Below are 24,103 nucleotides of genomic sequence, written 5' to 3' on the forward strand. Positions count from 1 at the left end.
CTTGAAGTTCTCCAGAGGCCTGGTAATGAACTAACCATGTGATTCAGGTGTGTTGACCCAGGGTGCGATCTAAAACCTGCAGGCCCTCGAGGCGTGGAGCTGCCCACCCCTGGTCTACATTATAACATTTCATTTCCTTTGAAAACATCCCGACTCGTGTTCTTCTGCTGTGACACGTTAGTGAAACGTGCTGTGGCGGCGTTTTTTTCTTCTATCATCTGAACTTTTTCATCTAATTATGTCCGTCTGCAGAAAACCGTCCAGCTGTCCTTTGGTGTCTGTACTTCAACATGGCCGACGGTTCCGGGGTGGAGCCTGAAGGTCACGACCTCCCATCTAACGTGTACGTGTGCTCCGGCCCAGATGGCGCTCTGGGACACGAACACGCCATCAAACAGGTGAGATGTACCTTTCAGGCCGTGGTCCTCCTTCAGGTCGTGTTTGATGAATAAAAGTTTCTCTTTGTTCACGCAGCTGTGTGTCGGGGGAGGGGCAAACACGCACACACGCCTGCTTGCTAGATTATCAGCTAGCTAGCTTCCAGAGACGCATATATAAATATAGGGTTAGCTGTGTATCAGGCTGTAAGCATGTTCATTTTAACATGGGAGTCTGTGGGGTTGACTCGGTGCTGCCCCCGCTGGAACGTTAGAGGAACTGCAGGCGCTTCCTGTAATGTTTGCGTGTGATTCTTTGTTTTCAGGCTGAGTCGATTTTCCTGAAGATTCTCCCCGAGGAGGAGTTCTGTCCTCCTGCTCCAAACCCCGAGGACATCATCTACGATGGGGAGAACACCTCCCCCACCTCCACAGGAGAGGAGGAGGGGTTAACAGCAGCAGGGGGGGAGGGGGAGGAGAAACAGCAGGAGCAGCAGGAGGAGGAGACGAGCCTTCAGCCTGAGGAGTAACCTGTAGATATAAAGTGTAAAGACCTCCTGCAGTGCATTGTGGGTAAAAGTTGCCTTTTTTATTTTTCTATGATTTCTGCTGTTTTTCTGTTTTATTTAAAAACTCATTAAAGCCTCAACATGAAGACACGCCTCTGGCTCTGATTGGCTGTCACACACAGGGTCACACAGGATGTCTCTGCCAAAGGCTTCACTCAAGCAGCGAAGCCACGCCCCCACACAGAATGAAGCCGAGCACACCTGAAACAGGAAGTTTACCTGGCAGCTGCAGCTGTGATCAGACTCAGCTGTTGTTGTTGTTTACTGTAACAGCTGTTTGTTTGTAAACAGGCCTCTGTGAAGCCTTCCAGATGTTTCTGCTCATGTTAATAAGCTCCTCTGTCAAGTCAGCCGGCGTCCCCTAATAAAACGTTTGTACCACATGATGGCGCCTCGTGTTGACCTGTCATTATGAACACGATCATAAAAGCTACTCAACAAGGTGAGCCGCAGCTTCAGGGCTCTGATTAGACATTGGTCTGAAGGACTGTTTCCTGGATGACCGATCAACACAATTCAATTTTATTTATATATATATACTGTGTATATATATATATTTATATAGCGCCAAATCACAACAAAAGTCACCTCAAGGCGCTTCATAGATACAGAGAAAAACCCAACAATCATATGACCCCCTATGAGCAAGCACTTTGGCGACAGTGGGAAGGAAAAACTCCCTTTTAACAGGAAGAAACCTCCAGCAGAACCAGGCTCAGGGAGGGGCGGGGCCATCTGCTGTGATTGGTTGGGGTGAGAGAAGGAAGACAGGATAAAGACATGCTGTGGAAGAGAGACAGAGGTTAATAACAGATATGATTCAATGCAGAGAGGTCTGTTAATACATAGTGAGTGAGAAAGGTGACTGGAAAGGAAAAACTCAATGCATCATGGGAATCCCCGGCAGCCTACGTCTATTGCAGCATAACTAAGGGAGGAGTCAGGGTCACCTGGTCCAGCCCTAACTATATGCTTTAGCAAAAAGGAAAGTTTGAAGCCTAATCTTGAAAGTAGAGATAGTGTCTGTCTCCTGAATCCAAACTGGAAGCTGGTTCCACAGAAGAGGGGCCTGAAAACTGAAGGCTCTGCCTCCCATTCTACTTTTAAATACTCTAGGAACAACAAGTAGGCCTGCAGAGCGAGAGCGAAGTGCTCTAATAGGGTGATATGGTACTACAAGGTCATTAAGATAAGATGGGGCCTGATTATTTAAGACCTTGTATGTGAGGAGCAGGATTTTGAATTCTGGATTTAACAGGAAGCCAAAACAGGAGAAATCTGCTCTCTCTTTCTAGTCCCTGTCAGGACTCTTGCTGCAGCATTTTGGATCAGCTGAAGGCTTTTCAGGGAGCTTTTAGGACTTCCTGATAATAATGAATTACAGTCGTCCAGCCTGGAAGTAATAAATGCATGAACTAGTTTTTCAGCATCACTCTGAGACAGGATATTTCTAACTTTAGAGATGTTGCACAAATGGACACAGAGTAAATGTTCCCACGTTTAACAGCTCTGAGACATTTTATTTTGAAACTTTAGACATACAGGAAGTGTGACCAGCCTAAGGAAAAACTGTAGTGTTATTAAAACTTGATGGAAGTCTAAAGTGTGTTGCTTATGAAATCTATGAAGTGCTACAGAGAAAATTACATTTTATTTATGTAATTAACACATTTTGAACTCTTAAAGAAATATAACAAAAAGAAAGCTGAACTAAAATGATCCAGCAAACAAAAACTGTTATATCTCCTTTGGGCTTTTGGAGCCTGACTTTTAAAAATAACTGAAAAAAAGCTCTATGCTGCTAAAAAATGAAAAATAGATATTTGCAAAATTCTGCCTAAATATGTATTTACCTGGTCAATGTGTGAGGCGGGGCGTGGTCTGCAGCGCCGCTGCAGGGGAGGCGGATGCACCAGAGCAGCACCTGCAATCACGCCTCGCCACTTTAACGTCTGTGCCATATATGCTGTTGTTGGTGTGTGTCGGGCTGTGAGCTGCAAAGCTACAGCCGGCTGTGTGCGCACAGCAACCGTGTGTGTAAAGTGGTCAATAAAGAGAAGCTGTAAAGTTTCATGCAAACATCGTCGGGTCTGCCATGATATGTTTACAACGGGACTTCTGCTCCCGAACCTCTGCGCACAGCGTCTGCAAATCGGGGCTGTACGAAGTCACTTTCATCTTCACGCAGGACTGTAAGCTGTCGTCTGTGTGTGTGTGTGTTAGTCCCCATAGGGAAATAGTTCCTCTGCATTAAACCCATTCACCCAGTGAAGCAGTGGGCAGCCACCAATGCCGTGGGGCACCTCACTCTTCTCTGTCTCTCACCTTCTCTGTTTTTCACATAATGACATTATCCTTGTATGTGATTGGCCACAATATGGAGGGATTGGAGCATAGCTGAGCCCCTGTGTGAGAGCTGAGCAGCGAAAGGAAATTAAGTGAGGGTAGAAATGACTGAAAGATTAATTGGCTCTGTTTTGAGTTTTGTTCAAAAAAGAATGACTTCATAGAGGGAAAAATATATATCACATGTGCAGGACACCTTAAACTAGTTTTTAATTAAGCAGCGAGGCAGAACAAAGTCGGGCTGCATCAAGACACGAGGACTAAACCCCGATTCAACCAGACCCAGAACTGATCCAGAATTAAAACAGGACTACAACACCTCAAAATCAGGACTACTGAGGACTTAACCAAGACAGAACCAGAATCAGAACTAGATGATAGCAGCACTAAAAATCATCATAGACCTGCACTACACTTATTTTTTAATAATACCAAAGTACAATATTTAGATTGAGAAAAGTTTATATAATTATTCAGCCTTGTTGTGCAAACAAGCTGCATAACTTAATAAATATAGAATGTAACAAAGTATGTAAAGTAACAAGTGGCATCTAAAAAGTTACACTCGGTACTGGATACATGTTCTGATGAGTTTTGGCAAACAACCATGTGACTAACAGGTGTGTCTCACCTGCTCTTGTTCCCTCTTTGTGCTGACAATCATCAAATCTACAGTTGAAACCAGATATTTACTCTTCAGATAAAAACACTTTTTTAATTGTAACATCAAATCAGACTAAATGTTTATTTTTTAGATAAATATAAAAACACATTTGTTAACTTTAAGAGTAAAGAGAGAAACTGTCTGTATTTCTTAATTGTAAATGGCACCAAATTGTATTCAAACTGAGCCACACTTATGGAGCTCCACAGTTCTGTTCCTGGTGTTTTGGTTGACATCTCTTGATGTTCCCATGTCACAGAAACAGCCTCTGTGTTTTGCCTTATATGCATCCACAGCTGTGCCACCAGTTTACTCACATGGACTCTACTAACCAATCAGAAGCTTCTTCAGCTCAGAATGGAATCGTCTGGAGTAGGGCTGTGCGATATGACCAAAATCTCCAAAAGTTGCTTCTGTTCATCTGGACGTAGCATTTTGTGGGAGAAACGTTTCGTCATCATCAGGTGATGTCTTCAGTCTCAGCTGACTGCAGGTTTCAATCTTATAAACAGTACATCTGCATAATGACTGAAACCAGCACCACTGAAGCAACAATGGGCTGGGAGGGCAGTTCCTTAATCTTAATTATGCAAATTATCATGACCATTGATCAAAAACCACTGATCAATAACCATGAGTCCCATTCACAGAGAGGTGGGGAATGGCTGCAATCACAGCATTGTAAGATGGTGACAGATGTACCCTTAGGCCCCCTCCTCGATTCAGAGATGGTCTTTCCCTTTTCACGTAAATGGCCTCCTTGACTCCGCCCTCAAACCAGCGTTCCTCCCTGTCCAGGATGTTACATCCTCATCATTGAAAGAGTGTCCACTGGCCTGTAGGTGTAAATAGACCGCAGAGTCGTGGCCTGATGAGGTGGCTCTTCTGTGTTGTGCCATCCGCTTCACCAGAGGTTGTTTGGTTTCCCCGATGTATAAATCCTGGCACTCCTCCTGGCACTTAACCGCGTAAACTATGTTACTCTGTTTGTGTCGGGGACCCGATCCTTGGGGTGCACCAGTTTGTGGCGCAGCCTGTTTTGGGGTTTAAAAGCAACAGAGACCCGGTGTTTAGAAAAAATGTGTCTCAGCTGCTCCGATACTCCTGACACGTACGGGATCACTGCAGGTTTTTGCTTGGGCAGCGGTTGTCCTTCTCTCCTGGGTCGGCTGGAGCTTTCTTTAGGAGCCTTTCCAGCTTTGACAAAAGTCCAGCTGGGATAACCACATTTACTCAGGGCCTTCTTGATGTTCTTCTGCCTCCCTGGCTGCTGTGTCAGTGGGGATGGTGTTCGCTCTGTGTTGTAGCATCCTGATGACACCCAGTTTGTGCTCCGGTGGATGATGAGAGTCAAACCTTAGATACTGATCTGTTTGTGTAGGTTTACGGTACACGTCAGCTTTTAGATGTCCCTCATTACTGATGGAAATCTCACAGTCTAAGAAGGCTAACCTGCCACTTTTCATATCCTCCCTGGTGAATCTGATGTGTCGGTCCACTGAGTTAATGTGATCCGTGAAACGTCCTGAAATTCTGAGTCTGTATGGTTTACCGAAAATGCATAAACAGGGAGCACCTTTAAGACCGATTGTCTGCACGATCAACTCGGTCACCTATAACATCTCCAAGTTTCTGGCTTCGATCCTGCTGGTGGGCAGCTCTGAACACCACGTCCAGAACACTTTGGATTTTGTTGAGAAGGTGAGAGATGTCATTATGGATCCAGATGAAACCATGGTGTCCTTTGATGTAGTCTCTCTCTTCACTTGCATACCCACCACGGAGGCAGTGGAGACTGTCAGAAAACGACTACAAGAAGACAGCTCCTTGGAGGACAGGCCCAACTTCAACCCCGATCAGATCTGCACACTGTTAGACCTCTGCCTCACCACTACATATTCAAATACAACGAAGGCTTTTACAGACAAAAACATGGCTGTGCCATGGGCTCCCCCGTGTCACCTATTGTAGCCAACCTTTACATGGAGGAAGTGGAAAGGAAGGCTCTTGGCTCTTTCAAAGGAAGAGTACCCAGCCACTGGTACAGATATGTGGACGACACCTGGGTCAAAATCAAGACACAAGAAGTGGATTCCTTCACTGCGCACATTAACGCTGTGGATAAAAACATCAAGTTCACCAGGGAAGACACAAAGGACGACTGTTTGCCTTTCCTGGACTGCGCCGTGCACATTGAAGAGAACGGCAACCTCAACATCGAAGTTTACCGGAAGCCCACACACACGGACCAGTACCTCCTCTTTGACTCCCATCACCCTCTGGAACACAAACTTGGAGTAATCAGGACCCTACACCACCGGGCAGAACATGTTCCCTCTAAGCCTGAAGGGAAAAAGAAGGAACACACACATGTAAAGGAAGCACTCAAAACGTGCGGCTATCCTAAATGGGCGTTCTTAAAGTCAGCAAAGAGGCACAGAAAAGAAGACCAGACACCAGCGAGGGAGGATAAGAAGGACAGACGCAACAACATTGTCATCCCCTATGTAGCCGGTGTATCAGAGGAACTCAGGAGAGTTTTCTCCAAGCATGACATCCCAGTGTATTTCAGACCCAGCAACATGCTCAGACAGAAACTGGTTCACCCGAAAGACAAAACGCCAAAACACAAACTTAACAATGTGGTGTATGCTGTACAGTGCAGCGAGGAATGCTCAGACCTCTACATTGGAGAGACCAAACAACCACTTCACAAGCGCATGGCACAACACAGAAGAGCCACCTCCACAGGACAAGACTCAGCAGTCCATCTGCATCTAAAGGTCAAAGGTCACTCTTTCGAGCATTTTTGGACAGAGAGGACAGATGGTTTGAAAGAGGAGTGAAAGAAGCATCTATGTCCACTGTGAGTGACCATCTTTGAACAGAGGCGGGGTTTACGACACCAACTCTCTGCCATCTATAATCCAGTTTTGAGATCCTCCCCAGACGCCTTAACGCCCACTCACATCCTGGGCCATCTGACCTCAGGAATTCACATGATAGGGTGGGGCCAGGTTTCACAATGAACACACCCGAAACTCTGGCTGATTGGGACCCACACCCAGTTTCACACCTTGGCTCAGGCGATTAGAGGATCATCAGGGGGTCCTTTTGTCCCTCTGTGGGGGGAAACTCCCACTAGGTTTATATCTGGGACTCTCCACCATTTGACCTTAGAACTGAAGAAGCTTCTCGGATGAGAGGTGAAACGTCTTCAAGCAACTTAAAGAAGTCCAGACGCTTTTCTTTGCAAGCTCCTTTGACTACGATGACCTGGATGACTGAGAACCTTCACAGACAAATTTATTTATCTACAACAAAACAAGTTTACTCAAAATTGATGTTTAACAGAAAAAAAAAAGTTTTTATGTTTTCTCCCTAAAGCGTAAATATCTGGTTTAAACTGTGAATATCCTGCTGTGTATTGAAATTCCTCTTGTTTTGCATAGAAATATACTGAACAACATCCAAAGCATAATATATACAATAACATCTACCTGAGTTTTTTGTTTGAAAGAAGCTCCTTATGTCCTTTGTTGTGTTCATCAGTGCATAACTGAAACCGGTTTAGAGAGTTTGTTCAGCCGTGGAGGGTAAGAACTGAAAATATGAAATAAACACACATGTGAGCTGAGACTCTCTAAAGAAACAGCTGTTGTTGTTCGGCTTTTCATTTCACCTTTTGTTGATTCACTTGAAGAGTGAGTAACGTAACATGGGTCAAGTGATCAGTTTGATATCTTTTGTGATGCACCGTCATATTTACATTATTTGTACAGTACCAGTGATTTGCTTTGGTACCTGGTCAAACTTCAGCTCTCCTCTGCATCGCTGCACTACACTCCAAAAGACTCCGGGCTTCTGAAAAAATGACCTGGGCTTAAGCCCAGTAATCCACCTCCCCGCTCCGCCGATGGTTGACTCCAAATCGCCCGAACACTATGTCGATGTGACCAGGGCCGTTGCTAGCCATTTGGGTGCCCTAAGCACAAATGCTTTATGGTGCATATAATAGTATTATTATTAATATATTTACAAATAGTTTCACAATAGAATTTAAATAAGAAACTTAAATAAGAAAAATAAGAATTTGAACACAAAAGCCACATTCCTTAAGTAACTATGTTAAACATTTTTACAATTCGTTGTCAGAGTATGCCCTAGAGTCTAGGGCATACTCTGACAACCAGAAAATGCAGGCGTGTGCCTCTCTAGGGCCTAGAGAGGCACACGCCTGCATTTTCTGGTTGCAAAATCAGCTATAAGGTCATCATATGATAGCTTCTGAGCCACGTCACCATTGATGCTGATAACAGCCAGACCACTTAAACGTTCCTGCCCCATTGATGAACGCAGGTACGTTTTAATGAGTTTGAGCTTTGAAAAGCTTCGCTCAGCAGAGGCAACTGTGACAGGCAGGGTCAGTGCAATACGCAGAGCAATCCACAGATTGGGATATACCTCTTGAAGCTGATTGTCATGTAAAAATGACAGCATTTCCAAAGCAGACGTCTGTGGTGGCAGCTGAGGAAGGTTGATGATTTCCTGCATCATCTCAGGTCCATCAATGTCAGCTACTCCCTTATCTGTCAGTGTCTTCTGTACTTCAGTGGGATTGTTGCAGGGTCTACAATGGCTGGTGGTTGATGTCCAGGGATGGCACTACTACTGGATGGTTCATCCTGTCCTTGAGATCCTCCTTGAACATATTTAAGCATTGACCCTGCATACAAGAGAAAATATTCAGGGATTTTACAGAAATACAATTTTGAATCTACAGTAGGCCTACGAAAGATTGCATTATAAGACTAATAAATTAAGTAAGTCACTGGTACATTTAAAAATTACTAACTATATTTTACATGTATAGATTTTCATAATGGCAAATGGCAATATAAACATGCTGTACATAATTTGATATAAATGCGCAAGTAGGAAATCTATATTACTGGAAGATATAGGTTTCATATTACAGTTTCACCAACAGATGTCGCCCTTGATCTATGAACCTAAAGAAAGACGAGAACTATTTATGTGTTCAGACGTCAATGGCATAAATAAGATATGCGTCTTTATAGATATCCTGAAATGCAGCAACATACAAAGTAATCTTGTCTAATCTGATAATAATACTTGACTGCATCACTGACCTATCCCAAAGTTAAGGTTAATCAGTAGCATGCATGACGTTAGCCAGCTAGCAACCTGAGGAGGGAAATGCTAGTCTCACGAATCACGATAACGTTAGCAATCGTGAGTCACGATTGCTAACGTTATCTGAAAACCGTCAATTGAGTGACCATGATGAGTTGCTTTTAGTAGTCCATTCTATATTCATATCCACAACGTAAACAAACTACCCAACATCAATCATTTGCAACATTTGTTAACACAGTATGAACACTGCTAACAGGAGCTATCACAGAGTTGACGGACATGAGCGTGCAAGCAAGGGCTACAATAATGAACTTTTTTTATTATTATTATTTAAACATTGCCTTACCGGCAAGCGACGCCTGAGTTTCATCACGCTTCCTCTTCTTCTTTCTTTTCTCCGCTCCCGACTCCTGTTGCCGTTTCGAGGCCATGTTCAAACAGGTGTTTACCAATTATAGAACAGACCACTGGGAGTGGGGGGGCACCAGGAGGAGACTGGAGACAGGGCACAAAGCAGATTCACCCCTTTTCTCGGGAAAATTGTTTTATGTTGCTTTTGTATTGTTTAACCATATTAATGCATATGATATTTATAGTATTAATATGGTTTACTTTTTTTTTTTACGACCCTGATTTTTTTGGTGCCCTACCGGCCATTTGGTGCCCTACGCAGTGTGCGTTATGTGCGTTTGCGGAGCTACGGCACTGGATGTGACAAAGCAAGACCGAGACCAAGAAAAGTGGTCTCGAGACATCCAACTCTACCTATGCTTAACCATAACAAATATTAATGGATTGCATTTGTACAGCGCTTTTCAAGGCAGCCAAAGCGCTTTACACTATTCATTCACTCACTGGTGGAGGCAGCTACAGTTGTAGCCACAGCTGCCCTGGGGCAAACTGACAGAGGCGACGATGGAGAGCCCGGGGATCGAACCAGCAACCTTCTGGTTACAGATGTGCTTCCCAACCCCCTGAGCCACGGTCGCCCCGATATTCACAACAGGTTAAAGAAAAATGAAGTAAATTTGTGCTTTGTGTTGTGCACATGCATGGAAACAACGGGTAGGATGGTTTGTGAGGTAGGATCGATTCCCAGAACACCGGACTGAACTTTGACCCCGAGCCTAGTAGCGAGTGAGGACGGGGTCTCTGAATGGCCCCACAGAGACCCCCATCCATCTGTAGCCAGTCAACATCTCCCAGCAGCTGCTGGTCCAGTCCCCATCAAAAGTTTAAGACCAGTTGAAAAATGTCATAAAATCCTATTTTTCATGGTTGGATCGTAAAAAGGTTCCAAGTAGCGCTTCAACATGCAACAAGAAGAAATGGGAGTGAGACAAAACACTTTTTAGATCATGGATCGGTGCTGCTAACGTCTCTGTGGGAGGGCCGAGCTCAGCTTTTACACCGACTGTGAAAAATGAAACAGCGCACAACAACTCACCTACTGCTGCAGCTGAGAGACACACAAACAGAGAGATGGGCTTTTGAAACCAAAATACTCACCTAGCGCCCCCAAGACGGGGGGTTAACATGCCGATGTGGTTTAGTGAGATGAGAAGTTACAGAACGAGCTGCCGTTAACAGGAAGTCACAAGCTGGCCTTGCAAAACCACAAAAATATAAATAACACAGATTATCAGAAAGTCAGAGAAGAAGAAGAAGCAGAAGAAGAAGAAGAAGCAGCAGCAGCTTGAAAGTCTTCTTGGTTTATTTGATATTCAGCTTGAACTGAACACCAACCATCGGACTGATGCAGCGATGGAGGCTGTGGTGCTGCTCCTGCTCCTGCGCTCAGGTAGTCTGCTCGTTCACATCAGGAATGTTTCTGCTGGAAACTCTTCTTAAATCAAACTGTCTTTAACTTCCTGTTTCTGTGTTTTCAGTCTGTGAATGTGACAGCAGCAGGGTCAAAGGTCAACCAGGTCAGGACGTCACTCTGCCCTGTAAATATGACAGGAAATATCACAGATCTATGAACGTGTGCTGGCAGCGAGGAGAAATACCAGCCAGAGGCTGCTCCAATCCGCTGATCTCCACAGATGGACTCAGAGTGTTAACCAGAGCTTCCAGCAGGTATGAGCTGCTGGGCCGACTGGAGGACGGAGACGTCTCTCTGACCATAAAGAGCCTGACAGAGGGAGACGCTGGACGATACGGCTGCAGGGTGAGGATACCCGGCTGGTTCAACGATGACAAACATCACTTTGACCTGAGCGTCGTCACAGCTGAGGATCTTCCTCACATCTTAACCACCATCACAACCATGGCGGGACAAACAGGAAGTGATGTCACAGACTTGATGACAACGCACACTCAGACTGAGGTTCGTTTTTTCTTTGTTAACGGTGAAAACCCCTGCACTGTGACATCCACAGATAACAACAATGATCTTACTGTAAGAGATGATGCAATAAAATATTGATAATGTTCATCTGTGAGAACGAAAGAAGCTGACTGATCACATGAAAACGGTTACACGAGTGAACGTCCTGACGAAATGAAAATATTAATGTTTCCATAGAAACATGTTTACCTGTACAAGCAGATTTACTGACAAACGTCAGGCTGACCATCGGTGCCGACTCAGAACAAGCCGGTCTAACACTCTGTGCCAGCACATCTCACAGAACAAAGTCCCATGAACGAAAAGAAATTCACAGGTTGGGATTTCTGGATCTGAAACAATGACACGAATAACCATGAAATATTTTTACATAATAAGTGGAAGGATGTGGGCTAAGGGGTGGTAACAGGATGGAGAGACAGAGCATAGATGATCTATTGTGTGTGGTGTACCACAGGGCTCAGTGTTAGGGCCACACGTATTTATCATAAACATCAATGATATTTGCAACATGGCAGATTTGCTGATATGAATCACTTCAGACACAAGTCCTTACATGTGGACATCCTCATCACTGAAAGAGTGTCCACTGGCCTGTAGATGTGAACAGACTGCAGAGTCCTGGCCTGACGAGGTGGCTCTGCTGTGTTGTAGCCAGAGGCTGTTTGGTTCCCCGCTGTATAAATCCTGCCAATCTTACCAGCGTACACTCTCTTACTCTGTTTGTGTCGGGGACCCGATCCTTGGGGTGGACCAGTTTGTGGCGCAGCGTGTTTTGGGGTTTAAAAGCCACAGAGACCCGGTGTTTAGAAAAATGCAAAACAACATCTATCCAAATCACAGGTTTAAACAAGAGGTACAGGTGAGTGTCGTCTGCATTCAGGTGAGAGGAAGTAGTTAATCAGAATAATAATGATGATGATGAGGGACTTAAACAGATCGATGTGGATGTCAGAGCTGCTCTTTGTTTACCCGTTGCCATGGTGACTCCTAGCGTCAGAGCTACGTTGATGATGGATTCATTGATTAATCAGAGCTGACTGAATGCTGATCAGCTGTTGAGCCTGGATCAGAGCTTCACCTTCAGGCTGCTGATTGGTTCACAGGTCACATGACTTCATGTTTACAGGTGAGGATCACAGCTGTGCAGCAGGCCGACCACCTGGAGATCTTCATCAGGAACTCAGCGAGACTGACCTTCATCATCTTCATCCCTGCTCTGCTGACTGCAGCTCACAGTCAGTACACACACACAGACACACACACACACACAGACACACAGACACACACACACACACACACACAGACACACACACACACACAGACACAGACACACAGACACACACAGACAAACAGACACACAGACACACACAGACAAACAGACACACACACAGACACAGACACACACAGACAAACAGACACACACACACAGACAAACAGACACACAGACACACACAGACAAACAGACACACAGACACACACACACACAGACACACACACACACAGACAAACAGACACACAGACACACACAGACAAACAGACACACAGACACACACACAGACACAGACACACACACAGACACACACACACAGACACAGACACAGACACACAGACACACACAGACAAACAGACACACAGACACACACAGACAAACAGACACACAGACACACACACAGACAAACAGACACACACAGACAAACAGACACACACACAGACACAGACACAGACACACACACAGACACAGACACACAGACACACACACACACACACACACACACACACACACAGACACACACACACAGACACACACACAGACACAGACACACAGAGACACACACACACACACACACACAGAGACACACACACAGACACACACACAGACACACACACACACACACACAGACACACACACACACACAGACACACACAGACACACACACAGACACACACAGACACACACACACACACACACACACACACACAGACACAGACACACAGACACACACACACACACAGACACACACAGACACACACACACACACACAGCTGTGGTCCTCAGGGGTCAAAATGTCCCCATCTGGTTTGATTGATACTTAATTACTATGAGGTGGATTTCCCCCCACTTTTAATTAAAACTTAATTCAGACATTTTTGACACTATTTCTTTTTTCCATTTCAAACTTATGTCTGATAAATACGGAGCCCCGCAGGGGACATCGGAGAAAAAAAAAATTAGGGAGAAAAAAAAAATTAAGACGGACTTTTGCGAGATCTCACAAAACAAACTCGGGATCTCGCAAAACTTTCTCGCGAAAGTTGAATTCCAACAATGGCGGCAGCTACTTAGTTGTAATATTACTCTTTCTGGGTCACAAAATACACTTTTAAGATATTTTGAGACGTGAATGTAGTTGTGTAAACGTCAGATACCTGCTCGGTTTACAAGACATCACATATTTGCAAAAGTGCTCCGACGTTTTTGGAGATCTGACACCCACTAGCTCGAAGCTAACGGGAGGTCGAGACCTACTACAGCCGGGAGGAACACCGCTTTCCCGGCACATCGTGCCTCGACCTCCCGGTCGGCTTTGAGCTGGCAGCCTCCGAAGAATGCGGCTAAAACTTTTGCGAGATCTCGAGTTTGTTTTGCAAGATCTCGCAAAAGTCCGTCTTAATTTTTTTTTCTCCCTAATTTTTTTTTCTCCCATGTCCCCTGCGGGGCTCCGTAGATAAAACCTCATTTAAATGAAATGTTTCTTTGGTTTTGGGTAAAAAATAAATTAAATCATCAGTTATCGTGAGGATCGTTTCACAACCAGAGTCGGTTGCTTTAACAGATGATCACGGACGGGTTTATGTCAACGTTAATTCAGAAAGCTGTTTTTAAACTACAAGTTTTTTACTGGCAGCACATAATCACATCTGTTGTCCTCTGGGCTCAAAAATGACCCCGTTTGCTTTGACTGTTTATAAAGCAACAAGTATAAAATATCATCCATCTCTGTGTTTCAAGGTTTTATTCAACTTTATTCCAACTCATTACCTGACAGTTTTCTATATTTTGGCATGGTAGGAACACCAGGGCATGAGTCTGAGTGAAGGCAAACTTTCATGAGGACAAAGACGTGTCCATATTTGACACAAGTGCAGGAGGAAGCTCAGGTTTATTCCTCTGCACTGGTCCCATCATGGACAGCTTTCTTTCTGCAGTTGCGGGCCAAGGGTCATATACAGTAAACAAGCTGTGTGTGTGTGTTAGTCCCCATAGGGAAATAGTTTCTCTGCATTTAACCCATTCACCCAGCTGTTTCTCTTTCCCTCTTTCTTTCTCCCCTTCTTTCCCCCAGTCAAGTCTGTCCCGTGTTCAGTAAGTGAAAATAAAATAAACAATAAAAGGTGAATCAAATGGACCATTACGGCAAGGCTGGGATGGTCCATTTGGTAAAGTAAATCCGTTGGGCATCTTTCTTTGCCTTTAGACAATAATTCTGATGCAAAAGAGCCAAACGGGACAGGCCAAAAAAAAAAAAAATGAAAGCAGTATGGTGTGACAATATGGCCATTTGCAACATTTGTACTTTGGGGTCATTTTTAACCCCAGAGGACAACAGCTGTTAGAAAGTCAAAAAAAAAAAAAAAAAAAAAAAATTACTTAAAACTTACCCCAATACTGCATAGCATAGTACTGAACAACTCCTTCCTTTGGTCGTTTTTGACCCCAAAGTACAAATGTTGCAAATGGCCATATTGTCACACCATACTGCTTTCAAACATCTGTGTGTGGGGAGGTCAAGCAAGGGTCACAAGAACAACCACAAAACAGGCAGCACAATGAGGAGGCAGGTGCTCTACATTCAATTCAATCTTATTGATACAGCACCAAATCACAACAACAGTCGCATCAAGGTGCTTCGTATTGTAAGGTCGACCCTACAATAATACGAACACATGCTTCCAGCTCCTGTTTCTGCTCGGTGACATCTCTTACTTTTCGGCTCTTTTCCTCCCTCCTCGCTCACAGACACATCACAGGTACAGCGGTCCATCCTCCCTGCAGCACGGACTACACTGCCCATCAGGCTACATGATTAGGGCGACGCCTGTAACACTCTGCCTGCTGCTTTCATATTAAATCATTTTTGTGAATAACTTTTTAAACATTTCTTCACGTCATTATGCGGGCCGCAAGCAGAGGTGATATGGGCCACGAGTTTGAGACACAGACACGAAGGCCTCTTAATGCGTGTTGTGTTTTTCACCGGCGTGGACACCCTAACCCCTCATAACCTTATGAAACAGGAAAAGACCGCCGTGTAATCCAGTTACTCATATTTTGTATTTTAAATACGTAACGGTGGTACATGTATTCCATTACTCCCCAACACTGTGAATGGAATTATGGACATAAATGTACTTTTTCATCATATTCAAATTTTTTGTAAAGGTCTGTAAATTGTGCAGTAAAATCCTCTGCAGGTCAGTGCAGGATTAGTCACATGACAGGAACTGAGCACAGAGTCGCAGAGACGACAGACACCATCAACATAAATGTCTTTAAACAGCTATAAAACATTAAATGCTCCTCAGACACACACAGGTGTGGTGACCTGAGGGATCGACCCTTCAGGTTGGAGCAGCTGATGGTAAATGTCGCCCTCAGCTGGTCAGACTAAAGCATTACGCAGAAAAATCCGCACAGAGGTTTAAATTCATTCATTGACGAATCTGTCTGCAGGAGTTTGGAGGTGTGGTCAGAGACTGAAGACTAACAGCAGGCTCAGCCAATCAGAGGAGGAGGAGAGTCCTGTGTGACCAGTCTGAGCTTGCTCTGAAGCCCCGCCCTGAGAATGACCTCACAGATCAGCGTTATTTCCAAATAAAATAAATATTAAATATGATTCAGTGTGGTGTCTGAAGCTTCACTCACAGTCAGAGTGAATCAATTTGAAATGATTGTTTCAGTTTTGTAAAAAAGGAAAAGCTTTGTCAGCATGATGTCATCATTTTAACTCGAGCAGATTATTTTAGTGCGACAGAAAAACAAACTGAACGAAGGCCCGCAGACTCAAATCCTCCATAAGAAGAAAGAGTCTGAATGTTTCATTCGTCAGAGCCACAGCTACACCCACAGGGTGGACACAATAACACCTGGAAACATCCGAACATGCGTTTTATAAAAGCTTCAGGTGTTCCTGTCATTTTGTCTCCACCTCCATCAGATCAATCAATCCCTGATCCAATAATCAGAGCTTCATGTCCTGCAGCACAGCAGGAAATACCACAGTACTTTAAACTACTGCAGTACTCGAGTACTCAAGTACCTCCAGCACCAACAGTCTCTAGTGTGGACTGATCCCATTTGCACTGTTAATCAGATTTTAATGTTTGACTGTAAACATGAAGGTTTCTCAAAGCTCCGCCCACTGCTCACATTAATGTTCACATAATCATGTGAGGAAGTTCAAACCGATGGATCGGTGATCAGGTCATTGATGAGACACGGAGACAGAAGTCGACTTTAATCTTTTATTGTGGTGAAAATCTCGCTGTTTACAGTTTACAGACGGCGACCGCGGCGACCGCCCTTCCTCCTGGTCGAGTCTGACGGGATCGGCGTGACGTCCTCTGAAACACACGAGGAAGAAACAATCACATGATCAGATGCTCGTCAACACTGTCACACGAATGTAGAGCCGAGTTAAAGGAAACGTCACTGTTCAGGCTGTCAATAAAGCTCAGATTCAAACTGTGTCAATCAGATAGATGTACGAATAAAGTTAATTTAAATCCGCCGAGTCGTTTAAAGCTTCCGACCCTCACTGAGAAAGCTGCTGACCTGAGAGCAGCGCAGGTGTTCACCGACAGGTCGATAAAGGTGTTGAAAATGACACAACAGAATAACACACACACACGACCTTAAACCCGACCGCACTCAAGTGACTGTATCACAGGAAGTGACACGTGTGCTGCCTCGTCTACCTGCTCACTGAGCGCGTTTTTTACTCAAAAACTTTAATATGAATAAAAACAAACTTACCGATGCGCCCGATCTTCATGCCGGATCGAGCCAGAGCTCTGAGAGCAGACTGGGCTCCAGGACCAGGAGTCTTTGTCCTGAAAGGAAAACAGAGCAGGTCACCACCTGGACAGGTAACACACACACACACCTGGGTTTGAAAGGCCTGGCTGACCCCAGACCTGCAGCGATGCAGTCAGAGGCTGCTGGTCTATCTCCAGTTAAACCAGTCAGACTTACTAAAGTAACAATAAATACTCGACTTTTATCTATTGTTAGAGCTTTGAACAGACCGTGCTGAGGACTTCACCTGAACTGCACTTGAACTGTTTCAGTAAAATCAACAGTTTTTTGAATGGAGTTTGGTTCAGATTTGGATCAAATGAAGAGGCTTCCTGCACAGAAATGGCAGATTTAATAAAAAAAAAAAAAAAAAACACTCACTCTGCTTCACTGACTCCACCCCTGTCACTTTATTAGGTACAGCAGAGTACCATGGATTTAAACCCTGATCACCTGACTGGGTTAAACCTGGTAACTTGAAATTGTATTGATCTGTTCAGTGCTTGAGGTGTACCTAATAAAGTGTCAGCCCACTGCCTACAGAATCAGGTGAGTGCAGGTTACCTGTTGCCCCCAGTGGCCCTCAACTTGATGTGCAGCGCCGTGATGCCGAGCTCTTTGCAGCGCTGAGCGACGTCCTGAGCCGCCAACATGGCAGCGTACGGAGAAGACTCGTCTCTGTCCGCCTTCACCTTCATCCCACCGGTCACACGGCAGATCGTCTCCCTGCAAACACACACAAACACCATTAGCACCAATTAGAGAGCGGCTTTTATTTTGGCGAGCAGATGGTCGGAGGGGACATACTTTCCGGAGAGGTCAGTGACGTGGACGAAGGTGTCGTTGAAGGAGGCGAAAATGTGGCAGACGCCGAAGACGTTCTCGCCCTCGGCCACCTGAGGACCCAGGCTGATCACCTGCTCCTCCTTCTTCTCCTTCCCTTTACGAGGAGCCATCTTCTGCTGAGGAGGAGGAAGAGGAGTCAGACACATGTGAGCATGAGGTCACAGCGAGCACGCACACAGAGAATCACCAATCACAGCCAGCTATTCTTTATACAGACATCGAGACTAGACCGCCGCTGCAGCGTAACACGGTGAGACCTTCCCTTCCAGCAGCGTTTCCCCATGCCTCCATTACACCCCAAACCCACTTCCTGTTCAGGTCTGACCTCTTTATGAGTTTTACCTTAACATCCTGAAACTCTCAGGTCAACATTAAAGTCGGGACACCTCCAAAATAAAACCCACCGCACACAGCTAATCACAGACGGCATCCTCCAACTCTGAAAACTCAACTAATATGACAATCAAACACCAGCCAGTTATCTCGACTGATCAATAAATAATCAATCACATCAGCTCTGAACATGAACTCTACAGTAACCTCAGTCTGAGAGCTTCTGATCACACTGTTGATCCCTGATCAGACCCACCTCACTGGGAGGGTCAGCTCAGAAACTATCTAACAACCAACCCTGACCCGGTCCAGTCTAAACTTTAACTCTGAACTTTGACCCTGGACAGCCCGGCTCCGTTTGTTTTCAACTGGAACGCGCCCTCTGTCCGATAACGGACCCACCGCGCGGTCACGTGGTGTCACTGACCCGGTCCATCCCGGTCCAGGTTGAGGAGGTTCTGACTCTGCCTGCAGACTCGGACGCGCGTGTTTGCTGCGACCACTGACATTTTAAATAAAGTTTGAAACGTCAGTAGCAGCGCCGAGGCTAACATAAGCTAATGTTAGCCTGTTAGCTTGTGTTGACTCCGAGCAGCCGGCAGGACCTCACGGAGCGTTTTTCTACCTGCTCTTTCACCTAAAACTTCACGCGCTTCTTTAGCACACCTTTGCGACACACACCTGGCTCTAGCGTTGTATTTGTTTCCCTTTGAGGAGGCTTCGCGTGGAGCTAAGATGGCGGCTGGACACAAACTCCCACAGAGCACAAAACATGAAAAATCCTCCTTTAACCTTCAGCCAGAGAAACGATACAAACGCCAACAGACGCGGGAAGAGACGCAGGGTCAGCACCGACCAGGCAGAGCGGCGGATGGTCACCTGCAGCAGAGATTACAGAGGATATAAACCGGGAGCGGACTCACCTGTGTGTGTCTCTTTACTGAGCAGAAACAAGAAAGGAAAGAGGTTCCGCTTCCGGCGCGATAAGATGACGATATCCGGCGGGAAACCGAGGCCTAGCTGCTGCCGCCACGTGGACGTTTTATTTTATTGTAGTTTTATATTATATTATATTATATTATATTATATTATATTATATTATATTATATTATATTATATTATATTATATTATATTATATTATAGATGTTCAATTTAGTTTCAGTATCTATTCACCTTGAGTTTCACAGCTGACTGAACTGTTTTTTGTTGTTAATATGGATTGTTTTCAATATCTAAATGTTGACTTAATTTAATAAATTCTAATTATGCACATCAGATACTGCAGGGTGATGAATGGGGCTGAGGGATTCTGGGGTCTGCGGGGCATGGCTGGTGGTGTCTGAGGTCTGCTTGGTGGTGCTGGTGGTGTCAGGGGTCTCTCAGTTGTTTGGCTGGGATGATGTGTTTTTTTAAGGTTTTTTTTAAGGCCTTTCTCCGTGCCGGGTAGAAAACGGAGAAAAACTCAGACGGTGGTAATTTTTGTCCTGCCACCAGTCTGATCCACTGTCCTCCCATCTTTGTACCAGTGGTGCTTCAGGCTTCAGCTCAGGGCCTCGTCTGCAGGCTGAGGAGCAGGAGTGGTGTGTGGACACTTTTTCTCCTCATCAACTTGATAAAGTCCAGCTTGTACATGTGGCTCCTGTGCCCATGTGGGGTCTGGCATCATCCTTAGGTAATGACTGAACAAACAGCTGACCCCATCAATGCAGCCATTCTCTGAGACCTGAACAGCAACATCCTCACTGTTGGAGCCACTCACAGCCGCCCATGGAAATGTTTTTGTTTTTAAGTTAGCTAAACAAAGAAAATATATGCTGGAAACTATCAAAGTATTTGGTGTTGAGCAATTTTTTAAATAATAATATTTGTTACTTTTTAAATGGGCAACTGGGCAGACCACAGTCTCGTAAATCTTGAGATGGTCTGGCATTCGACGGTCGCATAGCCCACCCGTCACTTGACGCCACTTTGTCCATGCGGCATTGACCCTTGCTCGCACGTCCTGAAGGATATCCCGTCGCCACTGATCATCGATCACAAGTACTTGAATTGGTCAGCCTTCTTCAGGTCTTCCCCGTCGATGTTAATGGTGCCATCAGTTTGGGGGCCAGCTTCCACGTACTCGGTCTTCTTGATGTTGAGTCTCAAACCACGATCAGCCAGGCGTGACTTCCATTGCTGCGTGTGCTGTTGCAGCTCACTGCTTTGGTGTTGAGCAGTTTTTTTAATATATTAATATTTGTTACTTTTTAAATCATGTTCAGGACAGATTTGTCTGCCACCTCTTTTTCTTCTTCCTAGCGTTTGTCCCGTGTGGCAGGTCCGCTTTGCTACAAATCTGTCTCCATTTGGAACAATAGAGGGTGTGTTCTGCGGCGGCATTGACGATCTTCATGTCTTCCTTTATTCCATCCATCCAGCGTTTCGTTGGCCTGCCACGGGGTCGCTGACCACCGGGCTCAAGCCTCATTGCTGTTTTTGCCACTGAGATGTCATCGGAGCGTAATACGTGTCCGCACCACCGTAGCCGTGCCTCGCACATTTGTTCCGTGATTGGCGTGATGCCGAGCCGCTTTTTTTTTTTTTTTTTTTGTCCCGTTTGGATCTATAGCCATCAGAATTGTTGTCTTAAGGCCAAGAAAGATGCCAAGAGGATTTATTTTACCAAGTGGATCATCATGGCCTTGCCATATTGGTCCATTTGATTGACCTTTATTATAATTATGAATTTATTTTATTTTCAGTTGCTACAAACGGGACAGACATGACTGTGGGAAAGAATGAAAGAAAGAGAGGGAGAGAAAGAAAACCAAAGGGGAGAAGAGACGGTGAGAAGGAGGGGAAGAAAGAAAAACAAACACCTGGGTCACCTGTATGGAGAAAAAAAACAGAAGAGAAAGCAAACAACAAAGAACAACATGATAAAAAAAAAAACAGCACCATCACAATAAACTAGCTAGCAATAGATAACAGTAGATACTAAATAATGAACGATATTGTGCAGCACACAAGATAGACAGCGCACAGTGTGCTTTGAGGCAGCAGCCAAGAAAGCTTTAGTCCACGTCTGTGCACACCTGTGTGGATCAGCATGCTTGTATTCCAAAGGTTTCTCCATGTAACGATCTGCTAGGGAGTGTGGGGAGCCACAGCCCCGTCCCCCAGGGCATGAAGCAGGTATGGAGGAGATCCAGGCCCCAGATATCCAGAGGCCCCAGAGTACAAGGACCCGAGGAGGACCACCAAAGGGGAGGGGAACTGTGCCACCCTCCTGGGAAGAGCTGAGTAGAGCCCCAAACGAGAGGTTACCCCGCAGCTACGGAGCAGAGGCCAGAGGGAGTTGCAGTGGCGTGCCCCTCCCTTCCTTCCCTCCCCATCTCCAGCTGCCTCCCTCTTCCTGCTCCTGCTTGGAGTAGGGGTGTGTCACCAGGGTGCAGAGGAGGCTACCCCCCCCCCCCCCCCCACACCTCTGTCCCCTTCTGGCTGCCTCTGCCTCAATTTTATCCCACAACTTAGACATTCACATTACTCACACCCTCATTACACATACATATAGGATCTTGGGGGTGGGCACGATACACGGAGTCCAAAAAGACCATCAGGGTGTACACCTCACCCCTGGCGTCGTTGCCCACCTCTCAATTTTAAATACACGTAGACATTGAGGGCTAGCAGGAGGGACCATGCGCTTACCTGCTGCTCTCTGGCAGGTAGCTCCATGCCCTCCTGGGTTTTAATTGCACCTTAGAACACACATGCATCAACACTACAATGAGCGGGTGGAGGGAGGTTTGGAGTCTTCTCTCACCCCCGTTCTCTGCGGCCTGCTGGAGCGGGGGGGGCTAGGAGGAGTTGGCCGTCCGACTGTGGTCTGGAGTGTGGGGCCTCCCTGCTGCTGCGAAGTCGGGGCGGTCTGCCTCTCCCCACCGCAGGGAAAAGGGTAACACCACCTGGGTCTGGGTGCAGTTCCCCCCTCCAGGGGCGGGGGCACCTAGACCCGGTTTGTAGAGTACGCTTGGGGAGTGTGATCGTGTGTACAGCGTCTCTTTATGTCTGTCTCCACGTCGGTTGAGTGTGGAGTGAGTGCATATGAGAGCATGAGGGTGGGAATGGATGTTTGTATCTGTGTGTGCCTGTATGTCTGTGTCTATATGTCAGGTTGGGTGTCAGGCGCCACCTCTCTGGGGACATCTCAGGCCCTCCAAGGTTTGGAGGCCTATCTCCCCCTACCACCACTTCCCCTGCCAGTGGCGGACTCCCTCAGACATCGGTGCGTTGGTGGTTCTTTGTGTCTGGGGGTGGGCGTCCAGGTACACACCGGCTCACTCCTTGGTGGCTGCTTATCGGGGCCTGGAGCCTGGGGCTCTCTCGGGCCAGTTCGGAGGTGGGGTGCCCCCGGCCTCTCGGCCTGGGGCTCGGTCACTCAGGCACAGCTGGCTGCCGGCGGAGCTCACGGGCGCGTCACTGCAACTCCCCCTGGCTTCTGCTCCGCGGCTGCTGAGTGAGCCCTCATCTGGGACTCTCCTCAGCTCTTTCTGGGACAGTGGCGCAGCTGCCCCTCTGTTGGTCTTCCTTGGTCTCTTGTGTTCTGGGGGCCTCTGGATGTCTGGAGTTTTGATCTCCTCCATACCTGCTTCATGCCCTGGAGGACGGGGCTGTGGCCCCCCCACACCCTCTAGCAGATCATTACATGAAGGAACCTTTTAAAAACAAGCGTCCATGCTCACAGGTGTGCACACGGGCGATCACACCCACAAACTACACCCTTTTTGGCTCCTACCTCAAAGCACACTGTGTTCTGTTGATCTTATGTGCTGCACAATAATGTTTAACATTTAGTATTTACTGTCATATTCCCATATATCATTGTGATGCTGTTTATTCTATTACTCTTGTTCTCTTCTGCTTGTTTGCTTTTTTCTTTCTCAGCAGGTGATCCAGGTGATTGATATATGCATTTTTTTTTCTCTGCCCGTTCTGTTGGTTTTTGTCTTTTGCCCTTCTCCCCCGTCCCTCTTCTCAGCTGTTTCTCTTTCCCTCTTTCTTTCTCCCCTTCTTTCCCCCAGTCAAGTCTGTCCCGTATTCAGCAAGTGAAAATAAAATAAACAATAAAAGGTGAATCAAATGGACCATTATGGCAAGGCTGGGATGGTCAATTTGGTAAAGTAAATCCGTTGGGCATCTTTCTTTGCCTTTAGACAACAATTCTGATGCAAAAGAGCCAAACGGGACAGGCAAAAAAAGAAAAAACATACATGAGCGCCCAGCCCCAGACGACAAGGACCACCAACACACCAACGTCTGAGGGCATCAGCCACTGGCAGGGAGTGTGGTGAGGGGAGATAGGCCTCCGTACTTTAGAGGGCCTGAGATGTACC

The 24,103-nt window shown here is 45.9% G+C and overlaps 3 protein-coding genes across 4 annotated transcripts in view; 2 read left to right on the forward strand and 1 right to left on the reverse strand.

The window, feature by feature from the left end:
- chm (CHM Rab escort protein) overlaps positions 1-1,329 on the forward strand; it is a 22,061-nt gene extending 20,732 nt beyond the window's left edge. Inside the window, exons 16-18 of one of the 2 annotated variants that reach the window (XM_086308050.1) lie at positions 253-398; positions 704-946; positions 1,069-1,329. In XM_086308050.1, the coding sequence (XP_086164176.1) occupies positions 253-398; positions 704-907 (350 nt within the window). In that variant the 3' untranslated portion in view covers positions 908-946; positions 1,069-1,329. Of the gene's footprint in view, positions 1-252; positions 399-703; positions 1,033-1,068 lie in introns of those variants that run through there. The other variant, XM_086308049.1, reaches the window with a different exon arrangement.
- Positions 1,330-10,880: 9,551 nt separating this feature from the next.
- LOC147320176 (hepatitis A virus cellular receptor 1 homolog) lies at positions 10,881-16,357 on the forward strand. The gene is made up of 4 exons (XM_086308118.1): positions 10,881-10,917; positions 11,006-11,445; positions 12,596-12,704; positions 16,202-16,357. The coding sequence occupies exons 1-4, from the start codon at positions 10,881-10,883 to the stop codon at positions 16,276-16,278; spliced, it is 663 nt and encodes a 220-aa protein (XP_086164244.1). The 3' UTR covers positions 16,279-16,357.
- Positions 16,358-16,978: 621 nt separating this feature from the next.
- rps14 (ribosomal protein S14) lies at positions 16,979-18,507 on the reverse strand. The gene is made up of 4 exons (XM_086308127.1): positions 18,353-18,507; positions 18,110-18,271; positions 17,504-17,580; positions 16,979-17,091 (listed from the first exon to the last, which is right to left on the reverse strand). The coding sequence occupies exons 1-4, from the start codon at positions 18,499-18,501 to the stop codon at positions 17,024-17,026; spliced, it is 456 nt and encodes a 151-aa protein (XP_086164253.1). The 5' UTR covers positions 18,502-18,507; the 3' UTR covers positions 16,979-17,023.
- Positions 18,508-24,103: the final 5,596 nt, after the last annotated feature.

This window comes from Aulonocara sp. 'chitande type north' Nkhata Bay, linkage group LG10 (genome assembly GCF_057382095.1).
Source record: "Aulonocara sp. 'chitande type north' Nkhata Bay isolate Kocher_YH1m ecotype deep benthic linkage group LG10, A_spYH_male_GT1.1, whole genome shotgun sequence".
NCBI classification, from domain to species: domain Eukaryota; kingdom Metazoa; phylum Chordata; class Actinopteri; order Cichliformes; family Cichlidae; genus Aulonocara; species Aulonocara sp. 'chitande type north' Nkhata Bay.